Raw genomic sequence first — 20,324 nt, 5'->3', positions numbered from 1 at the left:
GGCAGGCGCTGAGCTCTGCTCTCTGGGGACAGCGACAGGACCCGAGGGAACGGCATGGAGCTGGGACAGGGGAGGGTCAGGCTGGGGGTTAGGGAAAGGTTCTGCACCCAGAGGGTGGTCGGGCACTGGGACAGGCTGCCCAGAGCAGTGGTCACCGCACCGAGCCTGCTGGAGTTCCAGAAGCGTTTGGACAGTGCTCTCAGACATACAGTCTGATTTTTGGGTGGTCCTGTGTGGAGCCAGGAGTTGGACGTGATCGATGATCTTTGTGGGTCCCTTCCAACTCCGGATATTCAATGTATTTATTTTTTCCCTTTAAAATGAGCAAGGAAAATCCATCTACTGATACTGCATACAATTTTTCAACAGAAAGTTATTTTACCATAGCATGCACTCAAAGTATATTTGCTGATGTAATTTGCACTCACCATTAACTACTGGATAACAAGAAATAACATGCATCTTTTTAGAGTTTATATGGCTGTATAAATCATTTGCATGGAATCAAGAAACACTAAAAATTAGGGTACACAATCAACAATAAACCCTGTCTCATACACATTTCACAACATCCTTTCATTTAATACTAGTACATAAAGAATATTTGAAATTTACTACTTCAAAAAAAATAATCTGGTTTAATTAGTATAATAGCAGATTTTAAACAAAATTAAGAACAAACATCAGATCTGACATGTAATACATAATTCTGCTTTAAAAGCCAGGAAATTTAATCTGGTTGATTTCTTCCAATTATTTTAAAGACTTTTATACACACTTCAATGGCTCTATGGATTATAGTAGCAGTTTTATAGATTTAAGGTTTAGTCCTGCATGCTACTCTGGTCGAATAGTTTTGGCTTCTATTCTATCTGCTATTTTGAAAGTTTTCTATCATGAAAATTAATTTCTATCATGCCACATCTACACAGCATGTTTTAACTTGTGGACCATACAGAACTGTGGATGTTGCAGATCTAACACTTTAATCAGTTTATACCTCCATTCTAACTTGGATCTGTGAAATAACCGGAATTAAGAAAGCACAGCTCTTCATGGAGTTTTAGCTTTTCTCCCCAAGGAATCCTCTTCCAGCTCTGGTTTAGAGCACAACCCTGAGCACATCTGAACTGACACGACTGCAGAAGAGTTAAGAGCGGACAGGAGCTTCCCAACCCAATGGTCTGCCCTAACAACCACAGCCTAGAACACCACTTCTTCCACAGGGAGTGTTTCTTTTCTTCCCCCATAAGAGAAAGCTGTTAATGACATTAGCACTTTATCTGCTTTTGATACAACAACACAAAGACATATTAGTACACAAGTCCTACAAGTATACAAGTAATCTATTAAGCATAAGTTTTATAGTCACATGGAGTTATTACACAGCCTTGCTCCAAAACACCCAGTAGCCACAGGAAAAAAATCCTTTGCATTTCAGCATGTTCTGAACAGCATAGCTTCTGCTCTCTCCAGAAACCTCTGGACATGAATAGCTTTTGCAGTGATTTCTAAAAATCTATAAGTCTGCTCTCCTATGACTAATGTGGAAGTAAATCAAAACTTTATTGCAGGAAACACGCTCTTTGCTGCCACCACCTATATCATTACAGATTAAGCTCTTGTACAAGGGTGGAGGTAGGCAGGTGCAAGACAACTTAAGGTATTACAGGTCAAAATCAACACCACAGCCTCCCATTGTCACAAATATCTCTGCAGAGCTCAAGAGCAGTGACAATTTGCAATACTAAAGATCAATCTCTCCTTGCAGAGTCCCCACTCTGCACACTGACAGACACTGGAGGGTATACGAGAAGTACTATCGCTCTGTACTTGCTTTACTCTCATTTTCCATAGGCACATACTATGACATGCTATTGGATGGGTGAGAAGGACCTCCCATCTGAACCACTGTCTTCACTCTTGTGTTCTCATACAGGCTCATATGGACTTAACAAGAATGAACAGTGCCATGTCTGGAAGATATAACAGGTTGGAGCAGTGGCCATCAGTGGTAGCACTGGTGTAATGACCTTTAAGTACTGAAATTCAAGACCCTGAAGAGAGCGAGAAAAGAAAGACAGTAACAGAGAACTGCCCAGATCAGCCTAGACAATGAGAAAGTTTCCAGGGAACTAAGTGGGATCCCATGGGAGGCAGCAATAAAAGTGCCAAGCAGCACAGGAAAACTTGCAAAATGCAAGACTGGTGCGTCCTGCTACTCGGAAAAAGTGAGACCAGTCTGGTAGATGGAACAAATGGTGGAGCTTGAGTGCAAAGATGCAGTACTGCAGGAGGTGGAAGCAGGGACAGGCTACAAAAGATAAGCACAGAAATACCGTGCAGGCTTGTGGTGACAGCATCAGGAAAGCCAAAATTCAGATGGAGTTCAGCCTTGTAAGCGATATCAAAGGCAACAACACGAGCTTCTACTACAGCACCAGTGGAAAAAAAGCTGGACAAGGAAAACATGGGTTTGTGGCAAACTGGGAAGGTTGAAAGCAAACACCATAAGGCTGAGGTACTCCATTGCCTTTTCTGCCTTGGTCATCACGAGCACGGCCTTCTCACGGGCCTCTGTGCTTACAGGCAGGGTTCACAGGGCAGAAGCACCCGCTGTGATGAGGGCCAAGCTGGGGACCGCCTGACAGGACTGAACCCAAACAACACCACGGCGGCATCAATGGGTGCTGAGGTCAATGTTCTGGCAGCACCCTTGTCTGCCTTTTCTGAAAGGCCATGGAGACAGTGGGAGATCCCTGATGAGGAGAAGAAACCAACAGTGCCGTCATCTTCAGAGAGATCCAAAAGGGTGATCCAGGGACCTGTGGGCTGCTAAGTGGCCCACAGGAGAGTCCTGTCATCTGGGAACATGCTCCTGGGCATCGTGAAGTAGGAGAAGGTGGCAGAGAACAGTCAGTATCAATTCACCCAGGGTGAAATATTTGATATTGCTACTGATATCCAATCCCACCTCTCCTTCCTCAGTCAACAGTTGTCCCCCCTCACTGAGAATTCCCTGTTCCACAGTGGAAAACCTAATTTCATGATTAAGCTTTTATCATTTTACATCTATCTGTTCACAAACAGCTGTTCAGTATTAAAAAAGCAAAACAAGCACAGAAATCTACACGGGGCACATGTACACATTCGGAGCAATCAGGCACCCACTATCTGAGAACTACCAGCCAGAATACGACCGGGCTGTATTCAAACCACCTACCTAGCAGAAAACAATCAAAGAAAGAGGGAAATGATGCGGAAGGGCACCGGAAGAATTAAAAATATAACCGAGTGTATCTATAATCCAGAGAGGAGAGGGTGGTGATGCTGTCTTCTACAGACAAACCGACGCAACTAGTAGGGAATTTCCAGTAACTCATTTACAGCAATGACATTAGCTCCGCAAACCGAATCACAGATGATGGCCAAAGCCAAAGTCAGTGCCTCAGCATTAATATTGATCTCTAGTGCAAACCACGAAAGCAGGAAAAAGACCACAAATGCCGCAGCAGTCTAAGGAGGAGGTGGGACACAGGTGGCAGCAGGATGCCCCCTTCCCTGTGGGGGACCCCGGCTGTGTAGGTGCAGAGGCACCCTGCTGCTCCTCCAGCAGCCCCGTGCTCCCTGCCAACCCAAAAGAGCCCTGGCTTCATTGCAAGAGCCAGGTGCAAAGGCTAGCCCAAGTCACACATGGGGTGACCCCACATGGAGCTGGCACAGGCCTCCCCACTTCATCCGCCTGGGCTCCGCGCTTGGGCAATGGCCTTGCCAGCCAGCAAGCAGAGAGACCTGCACAGGCAGGAGAGGATGAACACCACCTTTCGTTGCTGTTGTTTTTTTTTGCCTATGGTTCCTATGATATTCCGATTCATTTAAGCAATGTAACCAAACAATAACAACATTTGTAAAGAAAATGTCTGTGAAAGCAGATGCCCCTAAATAACAGTTTATTAAATACTCATCCTCCCAGCGTGAAACAAAGCAGGGAGAAAAATCAAGAAAACAGGATCCTTAAAGTAATTTATGTAAGGGCTCATCTCCACAGAGAGAAATAAGGAAAAAAGCCAATAATACTAAAAAATATATGGCTCTTTCAGTACTTCCCAGCAGGATACAGAGCAAGAGTAAAATATACATTAAGAGGACTATTTATAATGCAACCTCAAATAGGAAAAAAGAGTTAAAAGAAAACCAACAAACAAGTGAAAACTATAAGTAATCCCTTCTCATAACAACAACAAAGATTAAAATAATTTCAGTAATATCATAACATAGTGGCATTTGTCTCTTGTTGCTGAAGTGTTCTGTGATACTATAAATTATTGAATTATACTGGCTTGTGCGTATTTTTCTGAAGCTAGCTAGTATATTAAAAAATGTATTAATAATGTACACTTTCACAATAGTTCTCACTTCAAGTATCTCAATGTCCTTAAAGAAATAAAGTATAGCAATTACCCAAGTGAAAACCAGGAATACAGAGAGATTGCACTTCACGCTGAGCCAACACAAAGGGAAAGGACTACGGCCGAGTCACTTCGATTTCTCTTCCCCTCTCAACATACCAGTATGCCCTGTTGATCAAAATACAGACCGCCACGATGAAGTGACTCTAACGAACATTCAAAAATCAATTAAATTCACTGCTGAGTGGAACAAGACGAAATGTAATGATTAACTTTTTTCATTTCAAAATGATTAGAAGAAGATTTTGTGTTCCTAATTATTTCACGGAGCCATTTCAATGGAAAACATTTTAAATAAAGAAGTCTGAACCATGAACACTGTTCATCAGCAGATCTACATTACCTATGTACATGCATAATCACACAAAGATGTAAACATGAGGTGATTTAAGGTAGCTGTCTTGTTAATAAAAGAGGGACTATCTATCTCACCTTGATCGGTTTCTCTGTATGAACGCATGGACTACATTATTTCAGAACCTATTAAATTTCAGTGCAGTTGCAACCTGCAAACCTCAGATACCCTACCACATAAACCACAAAATTTGAAGAGTAACTGCTTCTTAGATGCCAATAATTGTTTTGCATGAAGTCTAAAAATCACATGACTTTATCTTGGAACTGTTTTACACTCCTACAAAAAAAGAAAAGAGGCCTGTGCTAAGTTTGAATGTAGAAGTGTAACAGGATTTTAGAGAGCAATGTATATCAATTGACACATGGAACACCTGGCACTCCTTTGAGCATAGCATCAGTACCTCTCTGGCAGGATGTAAAGGACAAAAATCTGTAGGTCACTAGTTTCCCAGTTAAGATTGCAAACTAGATCAAAATGGCAGTTAAGCTGTAGATGCTGGACTCCCAAAAGAAACATCACACGGAGCACACAGTAGTGTCATCAGAGTTGGGGTTATCAGGGGAATGATGTAATGGTGGGTATTTGGATGGTTGAGAATTTTTCAGAAACTTTTTTTTTTTTTTGACATTTTCAACTATTTTCTAATGCACTAAAGGTAACACTGACCTTTCACATCTCTATAAAACAAACTCTTTTCAACCCAAAATGCAGATTTAGAAATTCACAGTAACAGACAGACAACTTGTATGTTCCGTGCTTGTTTCTCTTTACAGATGAAGTTTCTCAGCTGAATAAATCTTCCATGAGATTCCCATCATAAACTCTGGTAGCAGAGCAGGCTGAGATGTCATACATTATCACAAAAGGAAACTGTCTTCAAGGTGAGCTCACAAAATAATTGACTGTGAAAGAAAGCAAACAGACTACAGTCTCATAACAGACTTCAGTACTATACTCAAATCAAAGGGTTGACTTTCCTTCTCCCAAACGCAATGTGGTTGTTTTTTTGTTTTGTTTTACAGCCCCCACAAAACCATTAACAAATTCATATACTTAATGTATGATATAGTACATAAACAATTTTACTATGGGACTGTAACAGTATTCAGTAATGCTCAATTCTGGGTAACGTCACACATTCTGTTTGAAATTCTTCCCAGTTTTGCATGTAAAATATTATCCTTTTCCTCTACCAAATACATCTATCTTTTTGTTTTGTTTTGTTTTTAATGAGCAAAGTCACCTTCTTCCAGCCCTCTATAGATATGAGATAACTTTTTATGTCATGGTGCTGTTACTGAAACATGAGTTGTTCGGAGCACAGATCTTTCTCTGCTTCTTTCCTTTTAGACTTGCTACTACATTCCTAATATGCATGATCATCGTTACCTGAAAATACCCATTCAAATGGTGTCTGAACACATATTTTGATTAATTAAGCCAGGGATATCCAGGGACTGTCTTTTTATTCTTTAGTTTTACAATGCCTAGTGCAACGAAGTCCTCAACCACAGCTGAAAATCTACACATTACTACCATACATATAACAAACAATAATAGACAGAATAAGGAATATATTTCCCCGCAGTGCTCTATAACTGCCTAGGAAAGCAAAGCAATGGCAGACAATGGTCAGTAAATTAATTCTCAGAGGATCTGGGATCCTTCTCTTGGTGAGAATTTTAGACAGCACGATACATCTTGCAACGCCCACCTGCATTTTCTTTCTGTAAACTTGGTTAACTTGGCAAAAGGTTGCTTGGTGAGTGTGACAGTGAGTTTAAGCCATCATTTCCTATTAGTCTTAGATCTATTACCTTTCATTAGTACTTTAGCATCTGATCCTGAAGGGAAAAATTCCTAACAAATAAGCCACAACTACAACCACGGTGGAAAAAAACGAAACAAAAGAAACCGTTGGCTCTCTATTCAATATAAGTGGAAAGGCTGACTTCAGAAGGAGTAAGAAACATGCTACACAATAAATTTGCATCATTTGTCAAGGCAGCAGTGGAGAGACATGTTAAAGAAGTTAGTTCAGGTCCCAGAAGCAGTGAAGGTGTCTCAGGATGTAGTTTCAGATATAGTTAGCCACCTCTACCTACAGGTCTTTGTCAAAAGTACCATGCACAATCTTCTTCCCACCCTTACCCTATCCGTGATTTTGTAACAGTATGACTGCAGGACGTATCAAATCATTCTTCACGGAGAGGGTGGTTGCACACTGGAACAGGCTCCCCAGGGAAGTGGTCACTGCACCGAGCCTGTCTGAATTTAAGAAGAGATTGGACTGTGCACTTAGTCACATGGTCTGAACTTTTGGGTAGACCTGTGTGGTATCAAGAGTTGGACTTGATGATCCTTAAGGGTCCCTTCCAACTCAGGATATTCTATGATTCTATGATTCTATGATTTCCTTTCTCCTGTTGGGTTGTTTTTTCTTGGATCAGTGACTGGTTGACCCAACTCACCCCCATGTTATTCAGCCACTATCAAGGGATAGAGCAGGAATACCAGCTCAAGAGCAAAGTTACAGAAGGCAGTTATATTTTATTCTCCATGTGAGCAGCCAGATAACATGAAAAAGTGCCCACAGTATTTATCGGCTTGCATGCTTCACTTGGCTTAATTAATGCAACTGATAACTGTGATGGACCGTTCTGGGATGTATATTGCACTCTCCATTTTAGGGCCAATTCTCTTTAATGCTTTCATAAATGATCTGGATGCAGAACTCGAATGCATACTAAGTAAGTCTGCAGGTAACTCTAAATTAGGAGGAGCTGTCAACTCCCTTGATAGTAGAGAGTCCTTGAAGAGAGATCTTGACAGGTTAGAGGGCTAGGCTATCAGCAGCTATATGAATAGCAAGTGCCAGATTCTGCTCCTGGGAAAAAGCAACCCTTGCTATATGTACAGACTGGGGGACAAGAGGATGGAGAGCAGCTCCATGGAAAGGTTATCTGTGGGTTCTGCTTGATGGCAAGTTAAATATGAGTCAGCAGTATGCCCTGGCAGCCAAAAGTGCCAACCGCACCCTGGGGTGCATCAAGCACAGCACTGCTAGCTGGTTGAGGGAAGGGGTTGTCCTGCTCTGCTCTTCGCTGGTGCAGCCTCACCTTGAGCACTGTGTGCAGGTTTGAGCACCACAGCTTTAAAAAACATATAACTATCAAGGAGTGTCCGTCCAAAGGAGGGCTACAAAGATGGTGAAGTGCCTAGAGGGCAAGACATGTGAGGAGTGGCTGAGGTCCCTTGGTTTGTCCAGCCCAGAGCAGAGCAGGCTGAGGCGAGGCCTCATGGCGGCCTGCAGCTCCCTCACGAGGGGAGCGGAGGGGCAGGCGCTGAGCTCTGCTCTCTGGGGACAGCGACAGGACCCGAGGGAACGGCATGGGGCTGGGACAGGGGAGGGTCAGGCTGGGGGTTAGGGAAAGGTTCTGCACCCAGAGGGTGGTCGGGCACTGGGACAGGCTCCCCAGGGCAGTGAGCATGGCACCAAGCCTGCTGGAGGTCAAGATGTGTTTGGGCAATGCTCTCAGACGCACGGTCTGATTTTTGGGTGGTCCTGTGTGGAGCCAGGAGTTGGACTCGATGATCCTTGTGGGTCCCTTCCAACTCAGGGTATTCTATTACTGTGATTCTGGGTTGCGAGCATATTCCCCAAGCACAGCCGTGATGGAAGACACAGTTGTACTTCCTTGCCAGGAGCCACTTTAGGTACACCTCATACAGCACTGCATCATGCCCTGTTCCAGTCCTTACTTCTCTCTGGGATTAAATCTTGATCTCTTCCTAAAGAATGCTGTATTTATGGCTCTGTAGAACAACTAATGAATCGTATCAGCTGTATTTCTAACACCTCAATAACACTCCTCGATTACTGTCTGTTGTAAGATGAAGAAAAACAACAGAAAGTAAGATGGGCTAGTTTCTTTGCAGAAGAGACTGATATATGTGTGCTGTCCATATGCTGTTTGTTTCCCCAAAATCAGTGGTGCTAAACATGAAGTATAATTTCAGAAAGAAAAAAAAATTATGTGGATGAAGCAGGGATTCATTACAACAGGAATTACAACAGGAAATACTAGAAGCATGTTTTCTTCTAATAACACAAAGAATGTATGTAAGCCAAAGAATCAATAAAACCTAGCTCCCTAAATAGTCAAGGAGCAAGCTTTGCTATTAACAGTCTTCTTGACTGAATTTCAATAGTTATTTTTGGACATTTTTTCAAATAAAAGAGATTTCTGTCACTACTATCCAGGCTGAGGTAGAATACATTTCTGTATACAACATAAGCATGCATGGCATTCTTCAGACATGAGATGACAAGATAATTTAGCTAGAGACAAAAGACAGAACAATATTGGTTTGTTAAAAGTTTTTGTCATTTTAGTCATTCTTTTCACAATTCGGACACGATAAGGCACGGGAATGGAGACAGATCAAGCAGAATTAGGGGATGAATTCACAATGAGATATATAATCTTCAAACAGCGATCTGAGAGGAGAAAATGCAGTCACAGGAATGGATGAAATATAAGATCTGGAAACAAAAAGGCTCATGAAAATAAGAAGTGCATTATTCTCTGTATTTGAGGATTGATTGTGAGACCTATCCTACACACATATCTGCTTTTAACAAAGGCCTAAGGTCTGAGTCCGCAAGTACTTAAGAAAATGTAACTTCACGTTTGAGTACGTCAGACACATTTACCAGTTAAAAAAACAAACAAACAAACAAAAATGAGCCACATCAGCAACAATGACCATCAAGACTTTCAGACTTCACACTGAAGCCAGCCAACAATATCCATCTCAACATTTTAAAGTAGCCATCAGTTGATGAATTCACTGCCCAGTCTGTATTGCCATTTAAACTAATGCAGCCTCCATACATTTTTGCAATGAGGAGCATTACTTTCCAAAATAGCTTTTGGCACAGCCAAAGAATGAGTATTTACTTCCTGCTGAAGCACCCCACCTTCACCTGTACAGGGAGGGACCACCTTCTTCATGCCCTTCTCTGAAGCCAGTTACTGACATGCAAAAAATTTACTGCAAATAAGAAGATCTAAAGCTGTAGGTCATTGGAGTATATTAAATGATAAGCAAATTCACATTTCTAAAGTAATTCTACCAATTTATTAGCAATGCCAGCTCCTGTTCCACAGTAGGGGAGGTAATAACGAAGCCTTGTTAAAGGGCAATGCGATATCTTTTATGTAATGTCTTTTTTTAATTTGTGATAAAGTCATTAAAGCAGCACTGTATCTTCTTGAAGCCTCAAACAATAGTCTGCATTAAATCTCCTGTGCAAAATTAAGGACAGTAGTTCACTGGAAAAATAAGCATCTGTTCTTGCTAATGCTGATGGCCTTCTAAAGATCATTAAACTATTCTAAATTGGTGACAATAAAACAAAGCAGAAGTGTTTTAACTTTTTCCAAAGCAAAGGGAAAATTGATTTCCCTTGTAAATACTTCTTTGTTCCAAATTTGTCCAGTAACCTATACCTCATAAAGCATGTCTTCCTTATGAAGTTGCCTAAATCTCATTCACCCACAATCACCTAGCTTGAATTTAGTGTCTTTTAAAACTGGGTTGGTAAAAATTAATCTTCACTGCATTTACACAGACTGTAGCTCGTGAGTCATGCCCACCTCTCTTTAGCCACAGGCTCAAAGGAACTGGTGCTTCAGGCACAGCTGAAATACAGGCAACAGCTCCCCATTTCCTTTCAGCCTCAACTAGAAACTTGCCTATTCTGCTGTGCCTATAAGCTTTGTTCTTCAAAGAATACCCTGAAATTTCAACCGGACTACACTTTCTTCTCTAATTCTTTTTCCTGCACTGCATTTTAAATCCAAATTTGCTTGTTCTAGATATGTAACATTTCTGCAGTAAAAAGACAGATGCTATTTAAAAATACTTTAAAAAACACCCTTCGGAGCTGTCAGCCCAGGTTTGGTTTTGCACCCAAACACAATGCAAGAAATAGCACTATCATGAAAGAAAGTAAAACAAAAAGTCTTCTAGCAAGACAGAGATCTTGGAGTTCAGTGCACAAATGGTAGAGAAAAACTTTACAATTCATTTAACCTAGCCTGCAAATAGACCAAGGACTCCAACACAAAAACGACTGACGGTCTGTCTTAGTATCCAAACAAATCAAAAAATGCTTAACTCTCAGCTCAGCGATTTGCTCTGTTCTGGTTCCCACCTGCGTTGTGGAGGATCTCTACTACTACCACCATGTAGTCAAGGGACAACACCAGGTGAAGACCAGGTTATCCAGAGCAGCACCTGAAGAAGAATTTCTAATGGAAGTGCACATGGCCAGATGGTGCCTATTTCACCAGAGCTATATGCCAGAAATGGAAAGTTAAAAGCTGGGTCCACTTATATACAGAATCTTTTTTCCCCCTCCTATTGTGTTTCTGTGTTGGTGGAGTAGGGGTAAGAGGAAATGGAATGTTACTTCTTCTTCAGCTTTTTGTTCCTACCTTGTCATGTTCCTGCAGCAAGCACTGTCCACTTTAGCTAGGTTGCTGCATAACAATATTTTTTATTGCTCCAGTCAATAGGCTGGTGGGTTACTAGCTCACAAAAAATAAGGACACGTGGATTTCAAAAAAAGCTTTTAATAAAGTCCCAGGTTAAGCACATACTGTTTAATCATTGCACTGATCAAATTACAAAATAAATTGAAACCTTGGAGTGCAGACTCAAATGCTACGGTCATGTCATCTGCTGAAGTAATCTGCCTAGCCAGCATTTTACAGTAACATCATTACAACAATTCCCACTCGAAGCAAGGATGTAGGCATTTAGCTTACTCTCCTTGCGGTCTTGGAGACATACCCAGAGTCACAGGGGTACCTTCTGGCTCCTGCTCTCTGCCAGTAATTCAGCACTGGCACCGAGTGACTCCTGAGAAACTCTCCGTACCTTCGTTTCACCTGCGTCACGTACCTGACAGGACACCACAGGACCATGACGGCAACGGGGCAGGCCTTGAGGCAGTGCCAGCCTGCCATCATACCCAATGCACACGCTGGCCTCCGCGCAACAACTGCCCAATATGCAATTCAACTCTCCTCTACCAGTTGCTCTCTCACCAGGCAAACATTTCAAGAGCGAGGACAGCAGAGGACTAGCTGGGTGTCCCAAGCAGCACTGCACGCATGGCCAAGCAACATCCACCTTCCTGCAGCACGCTCCTTTCTCTGAATCCCACCTTGGAGGCCAAGAAGCAGAAGCGACAGCTAATCAAGGCACAACTAATGAGAAAACACCTTTTCTGGCTGAAACATTCATATGCCCTGCAAGAAATTTTTCAGTATCCCTAACAAGAAGCAGGCACATGTCCTCGAAACCCACTATTAAATTAATTTTGATAAAGCTCTGCAGTAATTGCCTTGTAAGCACCCATCATGGAGGACCCACCAAAACCGGACTGCTCAGCCATCACATGCAGCAGCGATGGAGGCAGCTCCCACACCACAACAGCAACCTCCTTCTGAAACCACCTCACTTCACCGCATCTCATACGGACCAGCCCCAAAGGGGCTAAGCGAGATCGTCACATGGCACCACGAGGGAATTTTTCCCTTGGGCCTGCTGCTGTTGGAAAGGGCTGGGAACTGATGCTAGATAAGCTCCAAATAAAAATTAGGTGCATGCTTTAACACCAGGAACAGGTAACTGATAGCACAGCAGTAATGAGATTTTTCATCGCTATCATTTTTAAAATCAAGAAGCTGTTTATTTGAAAGATGGGCTCAGATTTAAACAGAAGACACTTCCAATGGTGCAGTAGCCTTTATCAGCTAAAAGATCAAGTGATACTATTCCAGTTCTTCCAAAGCCCTGTTACAGAGGCAAATCAGCACGGTCTGGTCTGATGGCTCAGCACTCATCAGCCCTGACTGAGGGCCACTGGTGCTCCAGTGCATTTTCTGGTTTTACTCATCCACGACTAATGCAGCCTTTGGGATCCTCTAGCCACAAACGCAACTTTCATATCATAACTCCTAAACTATGTCTCACGTTTGCCCTTGCCACAAACCGATAACCAATACCAGATACCAGGCAGGAACAGAAAAAAAAAAAAAAAAGAAAAAGAAAAGAAAAACAAAAAAAAAAAAACAAAAAACAAACAAACAAAAAAAAACTCTACATCTTCATCTTCCTAGACAGGTTTAGAGAAGTTTGCCTAGTTTTGCCTGATGTACAGCATCCTAAATGAAGCAGCTCCAGCTGCTACCATTAAGACTCAAATATGCTGTCTTGGTTTGCGACGTTTTCGAAGTAGAAATGCCATCTCCCTGCATACCAATACAATACAATGGAGGTGCAACTGTAGGGTCTTTGGGCACTGTCACAGCGCGAAGAAGGAGAGCTATTTTAAATTCAGACTGCTTGGATCACACTGTAGTTCTCGTCCCATTCTTCCCAGTTATGATATTCATCTTCCCAAATAGCTTCACGGCACGTCTTTGATAATCACCACCTTCAAACACTTGTCCCTGTTATGTCTACCAACATCTACATATTCTAAACAGTCTCTGAAGCACATGCTAAACATCTGTTTCAACCACCTTTCTCTTTTAGAGTTTAAGCTGTTTTCTGGAAAATTGCCATCCTAATGGCCAGCTCCTCTGTTAGCAAACTGGAGAATTCATTTTGTATTTATTGATTGTTCCCTAATGAAGAGCCATAAAGGTGCTGGAGACTCCTGACCAGACACTACTTAATTAGTACCAAAGCACATAAAATCCCAAATTAAACTGAGCTCTTTGTCCAAAGTCGCAGTCACTGGAAAAGAAAGAGATGACATCATTTTCTGCTTACAAAGTCTGTAAAATTTTATTAAAAAAATGAAACCTAAGGAAATTAAAAAAAACTATATAAATTGTTCATTTCCTTACAGTTTCTAGGACACTAAATAGGTGTTCCAGAATCAAATCACACTTAGTACTCTTCCTGAAGGATCCAGCAATATGTTTCATGCATAGAACTTATTGTAAATTAAATAAAGGCAAAAACCAATATAGCATTTGCCTTCTGAACAATATAAATAAAAGTTTGTGTTACATACAAAGACACAATGCAAAGCATCCAGAAGGTATTAAATTTATCTCTAATGGATCTGTCTTTTCATCACTGTGTCTCATACAATAATTGAATTTCAATGTTCCCTCAAACTATGCTGGTACTGGTATATTTTCTGATGGTACTGACTCTAAAGAAGGCTGAGAGGTGAGCAAGAACACCATTAAACGTCGAGCTTTTTTACTCAAAACAAGCCTCAAGAACATTCTGAATAACCAATCTCTCCTTGCAAGTCTTTCAAATTAAGTCATCCTGAAAGTTAATTCCCTTTCTTCCATATCATTTAAATTCTCAATTAAATATTTGAGAAAATAGCAGGAAGGAAAAAAGCTAACTAACAGAAGGAGGGAAAAGCCCAACCCTACATGGCAAAAACATTGCTTCTTCTGTTACACTTTCTGCTTGTTGGAGGCATCTGCCTTCAGAGCAATAAGGTGGCTTGAATTCTTCAGGACAGCGTAAGGTGGACGCAAGGAAATAAGGAATCTATCCATGATAGCACAAAACCTCATCTTATTAGCCTCTATAAACATCTCTATTAAAAACAGATCCTGCCATAGTAAGCTGCAATCCCTGGTACAATTACTACCACATATGCAGGAAAATACCCTGAACAAATCCAAAAACTTAGTCATCCATTTTCCTTAAATCTGCCACTAGAATTAACATCTAACACCACATCTAACACCGAATGGTTGCTCTGCAAAAATCCAAAATCGTATTCATAGTGTCTGTTTCGTATTCAGCAGACTCTGTGACACTAACTGTAACCATCTGAAGCATCTAGCTCTCTTATCACAACAAGTACATTCCACCCAAAAGAGCAATTTTGCTCAAACAGAAAATGCCATAAGATAAACATATAAAGGACGAAACAACCACGGTAAAGCAAATAGCCCAAGAAAGCAGAATAGCATAAATATGTATGGGCCTTCTTGGATGTATGAATTTGGCTTCTTTGCCATAATCCATTATTCCTCCCCATATTTTAAACTGCACCCTTTTTTGCAGTCGTAAAATTACACCACAGAAGGCATCTCTAACCCAGACAATTTCAGTATGTCTTCCACAGAGTTTTGTGTTCCCAGCTGCCTGACACATTTCCCAAGAAAGTGAGCTCCAAAGTGGTAACAGAAAACAGCAATACAACAGGAGAGACAGCTAACCACAGAGTAGCTTGGCAAGGGTCACCAGCGTGCTGAAGAGTGAAGCCACACAGAAACCTCCGCTTACCCCTTGCTCAGATTCCAGCAGCTCTGTTTTAACTCTGACTGCCGGCATCCCATCAAGCATTAACATTCTGTTTTCAAAGGCGCTGATGTCCTAAGGCAAAAAAAGGACAAGGTTAATCAAAAAAAGATGAAAGACACTCGATTAAATTCACTGTTTTAATTCTATAATACTGCAGAAGTAAGTTTTTCCGAACTAAAGTTAACAGACATGAAATAATAATTTCAAAAAGTACCTACCAAGTTGCTATTTCTTTTAAAATAATAAATTATATTTTCAGTTACCCTTAAAAGAGAACTAAGTCTTTGTAAACAAAAAGGGAAAATGATCTTCAATTACTATTTTTTAATTTGCAATTAATCACACACATGCATATATATACATTCATTTCTTTAGAACTGGAAAAGAGAGCAGTGATGCCAAAGAGCTTCAGATTTTTGGCAGTATACTTAGGTGTATTTGATTTGAATCACACATTTGTACTTTATATCACCTACAGAAAGCATACAGTTGAATTCAGAGAAATTATATTGAAGACCTGTACATGCACACACTATAAATTAACACACAGCCTCAGATTTCGTATCATTATCTTGTAAAGTTAACTGCATTTCTCAATGAGAATCTCCATGCGCTCACTCCTCATACAAAAGAAATTAGAAAAACAGAGTGTAAAAACCATCCTTTCAGTAATGGACAATACAGGCTGAGAGTTTCAGTTTGAAGTGAGATTTGCAAAACTGTACTTCTCTGAATCAACATCCTTATTACAAATGCCTCGTCCCACTGTTGCCTGAGCGTTTTATGAAATATGCAAAACAATCTCTGGTGCTTTCAGTTCAAATACTACCTTAACCTGAGTTAATCTTCTAACGTAGTCAAGGCTCAAGGATGGTGTTTCAAAGCTAGCCCCTTCAGCTGCCATCTGGTTTGAACAACACGGTGAGAATAAAGACATTTTATCACTCTAGCGAGAATGTGACCTTATGAATCAAAACACTTTGGTCAGTTGCACAGAAATGCGAAAACGTCAAAGATGTTTCTCAAATAGAGAAACTCTAGCACATATAGCTTATAAGTGACTCATTCGCAGCCACTTATCTGTGACCCTGTCTGGAACACAGCACTTGATACTGGGAACTCACCTCCGCGCTAACCGTTACCTCTTAGTCCTCAACAAATGCACTGTAATGGAAAAAACCCTCTCCGTGTGTTTCACTGGCAGCAGATCTGTTCAGTACTGTGTGGTGCCGTTATTCAGAAGGAATTCCTGTGTTCATTGCCCTGTTTATTATCACGGCTGCTTTGGGGGAATTTCAAGGAAAAATGGTATGCTATACTGCTTCCTAAAAGCTTCCAAAATACACTTGTAAAACTTAAATTAATTTAAACTTTTTTTTTTTCCAATTAATGCACTGCATCCCAGGATCTTCCCAGGCTGTTTAGGGAGTTAAGTATTGCAGCAACCATTTACTTCTTTATACTCCTTTACTTTGTTGTAATTTAAATAACTTACACTAAAGAGCAGGGAAGCCAATACACGCATGCTCCAACACAGTGCCAAAGGCAGAGCAAATGACCTGTTTAAAATTCCCATCACCCTCACTTTGAACCCATGTGTTACAGCACACAGAGCTGTGGCTACGGTTCGGTAACACGGGGAGGACAGGAACTTGGTAGTAAAGCAGAGAGCAGTGCGACAGAAAGGAAAACAGCACCTTTTTTCTCATGTTTGTAAAATTAATAACTAAATAAATAAAATTATTAAGTTTAAAGAAAAACTCTAAACACTTAAATTATGAAATTTTGGACCGAACAGGTCATTTTCAGCTTAACATATACACATTCAAACACATATAGATAAAGACAAGTCAAGTGATGTTCCAAATCCATGCTATGCTTCCACTGCCTATCTACTTTAAGCTTGACACAACAGGAAGAAAAATATAATAATAATAATAATAATAATAATAATAATAATAATAATAATAATAATAATAATAATAATAAACAACTCTTCTTGCATCTTTTCTGCAACTCATTTTGCACACCTTGATCATTATTCAGTCTTTGAGGCGTGGGGTGGGGAAAGAGAAGGAGGGAGCCGGATGCCACAAACAGCTTGCTGAAATGGTTCCAGGCTTTACATCCCTCTTCCCAGCAAGGGCGGTGCATTGTTTACTTATCAGAAAGGGATCTCATGTCCTAGGGCGTCACTGAGCTTCAGTGGTTTGGATGTGGTTTCGGGTGGAGCTACAGCAGGAGCCAGCCTGGCATTCCAGGCTCTCCCAGCGCCTGCTCTGCAAGCAGAGAAGTCCCCCTCCTTTCATGATTTATAAGCAGTACAGTTGAGTTTTACAGCAAGATCAGGAATATACCATAATAAAGCATCCCTTAGGCTGTTTAGCTTGTAGACAAAGAAGGATGAGCTGATATTGCTTCACGTCCCCGAGGAGGTCTTACCCGAATGAAAAAAGGGACGTGGCTGCCTTCCGCAGGAGGCACAAGCAGAAGGAGGGGGGCAGACAAAGCGCAATTGAGGAAAGGCAGGTTTAATGAACTGTTAGAATCTGATTAGAGGCTAATGTCCCTTTTAGTGCTTTGTACCAATTTACAGCTGATATACTTGAACCATTTTTCCCACTGGCTGTGATAAACTCATTAGTTTTAAAAATGCAAGCTAACCAGAGCCTTTGAAGTTTAAAACTGATAAATCATGAAAACCTGACTAGTTCATGTACCATTTAACACATTTACATTTAACTAAATTTTCATAGCACTTGCTTCCCCTTTTGTTGTCTAAAATCATATTTCTTAAGAGCAACGCTCTGCCTTTTGAGCACTGGTCTGAAGGATGAATTCAGTGAATATTTTGGCTTTTGGGTCATTTATAATTCTGAGCAGCAATAATCGCCGGAGTAGATTCTTTCCAAATTATTTGATCTTTCTGCGTTTATAACTGAAAGGACATCGTGTGACACATCCTGGGGGGGTCCACCGCCTGGTAACTGCCGAGTGGATCTAATCTGTGTGTCGCACGTACAGACGAAACGTTTAGCCCAATATTCGCTCAGAGAGCTGATCTCTCAGAACTACACTCTCCTGCTGTAACCAGCGTTTGCCCTACAGTATGTTCAAAGCCATTCAGCAAATAGAACGTAATTGCCGAGGTTTGCATACGGTGGGCAATCAGCTAAGGAAAACGGGCTCGCCTCATCCCCACAGGGGTGGGGGAGTGTGCGGAGCTCCCTCTGGAGCCTCTCCGGTCAGCTGGGCCAGATGGAGCATTCACACCTGAGTGAGGCCAGGCTGCTCTAGTGCCCCACGCTAATTTATTACGCTCAGGAGACCCACCAGCCGAGATCGCCCCTATGATGTACTAAGCCAATACATTTTTCAGGCCAGAGTCCCCTCCCAGCTCACTAAACCCCCTTCAGCCACTGTGCCAGCTGAATTGCAGCCCCCCAGCACCCCACAGGTGAGGGTGATGTGAATTCGTATGACAGCCCTTTGATGTCCATCGTCCCTCCTCCCAACCCAACCCACCTGGTGGACTCCGGTCACCCACTTAGGCAAAACACACAGCAGATGTCCTATACCAGGCCCTTACCAAGCCAAGCTCTGCATGACCTTATGAAAACATCTGTTCTCTTGGATCAATAAACCAACTGATCCTAAAAGAGAGAAACCTCTGTTTCTCGCTGCTATCCATTTCAGTCTTTCACTGATCACGTTTGGGCATTCATTGCCTTGAAAGATTAACATGAAACACTAACCAGGCCCAGGTCTGTATGTGCAACTGCTACTGCAGTAGTTGTCACACAAAACAAATAAGCTTTAAGGTTTACAGGCTTTTCTTAGAAGCTGTAGCAATCAGTCTAATAACAAGACTCCACCCTTCCAAAAGACCTACATTTTTAGTACAGCATCACTCCAACTACAAATTGACATTTTCTTTACGAGGACAACTGTCTGTTGCAAGTTGTAATCAAATTATCATCAGCTACTTAAAGGGAATAAAAAAACAAAACAAAAACTCCTATCTCATCCTGGTTCAACCCTCCCCCTCTCCTCCCAGCATCCTGTAGTGTTTATTCATTTAATTATGAATGACACCACTATGAAATCTGGCTCCATTTGGGAGAAGGCCCGTAGTTTTGAAGCCAAGTTTTTAATTTGGCCAAGCCATACCTTCAAGAATCACGCTGCAAGCTTTTAACAGCAACAGGGGGAGCTGGTGCCAGAACCAACCTCCTGCCCTGAGAGGCAACCAAAGATGCCTCTAAATTCACTCCATAATTTGTTCTAAGCGCAAGATGACAAAATCTGACCCCCCCCCACACGCCAGTCTCCAGTATTTTTAAGTCCAGCTCTTCAGTACTGATGCATGAGAAATGAAATGATGCTCTCCAAGATCATGGTTGGCCAGACTGGTGGGTACAACCCCACACTACTGCAGGAAGACAGCAGCGAGCTCAGGATTCAGAGCACCCAGAACCCAGGCCCTACATCCCCTGCATGCACTGACAGTCATTTATTTATGTTCCTGTGCAAGACCAGCTCCTTCTCGTTTCATCTCATGAACACAAGGGATATACAGAAGCAAGGGTGCATGATGCTAGTAACTGCTGTCATTAATGAAGATAACAGACTGACTTAGTCATGTTGAAGCACTGCACACACACACAAGACAAAGCCCTCAATGAATGTAAACTTTTCTATGAAACCCCAAAATGTTCAGCTGACAAGTCAACGCTTCGTGAGGGGTGGGTTGACCCTGGCTGGCTGTCAGACACCCACCCAGCCACTCTCTCGCTCCTCCTCCTCAAAAGGACAGAGGGAGAAAATAAAATGAAAACACTCGTGGGCCAAGATAAAGACAAAGAGATCCCTTACCAATCACCGTCACAGGAAATACAGATTTGACTTGGGGAAAATTAATTTGTCACCAATTAAAATAGAATTGGATGGTGAGAAACAAAAAGTAGAACACCTTCCCCCCACCCCTCCTTTCTTCCTAGGCTCAGCTTCAGTCCTACCCTTCAGACTCCCCTGCGCACTGTCCCCAGGTGACGCAGGGGGACAGGGAACATGGAGGCTGCAGTCAGCCCACAGCAGTTCCTCCTGGCCGCTCCTTCCTCCTCATGCTT

The 20,324-nt window shown here is 41.8% G+C and overlaps 1 protein-coding gene across 18 annotated transcripts in view; it reads right to left on the bottom strand.

The window, feature by feature from the left end:
• KLF12 (KLF transcription factor 12) overlaps window positions 1-20,324 on the bottom strand; it is a 246,156-nt gene that overhangs the window by 135,958 nt on the left and 89,874 nt on the right. For 13 of the 18 annotated variants that reach the window (XM_080556836.1, XM_080556823.1, XM_080556838.1 and 10 more), the window contains one exon: window positions 15,178-15,267. The exons of 1 other annotated variant lie outside the window; for it this stretch is intronic. In XM_080556836.1, coding sequence (XP_080412962.1) covers window positions 15,178-15,267 — 90 coding nt within the window. Of the gene's footprint in view, window positions 1-15,177; window positions 15,268-16,024; window positions 16,100-20,324 lie in introns of all 18 variants that reach the window. 4 more of the 18 variants (XM_080556818.1, XM_080556829.1, XM_080556832.1 and 1 more) reach the window with 1 other exon arrangement.

The sequence above is a fragment of the Anser brachyrhynchus genome (assembly GCF_964034855.1).
Source record: "Anser brachyrhynchus genome assembly, chromosome: 1".
Taxonomy (NCBI): Eukaryota; Metazoa; Chordata; class Aves; order Anseriformes; family Anatidae; genus Anser; species Anser brachyrhynchus.
This window is presented reverse-complemented; position numbering and strand designations above follow the sequence as displayed.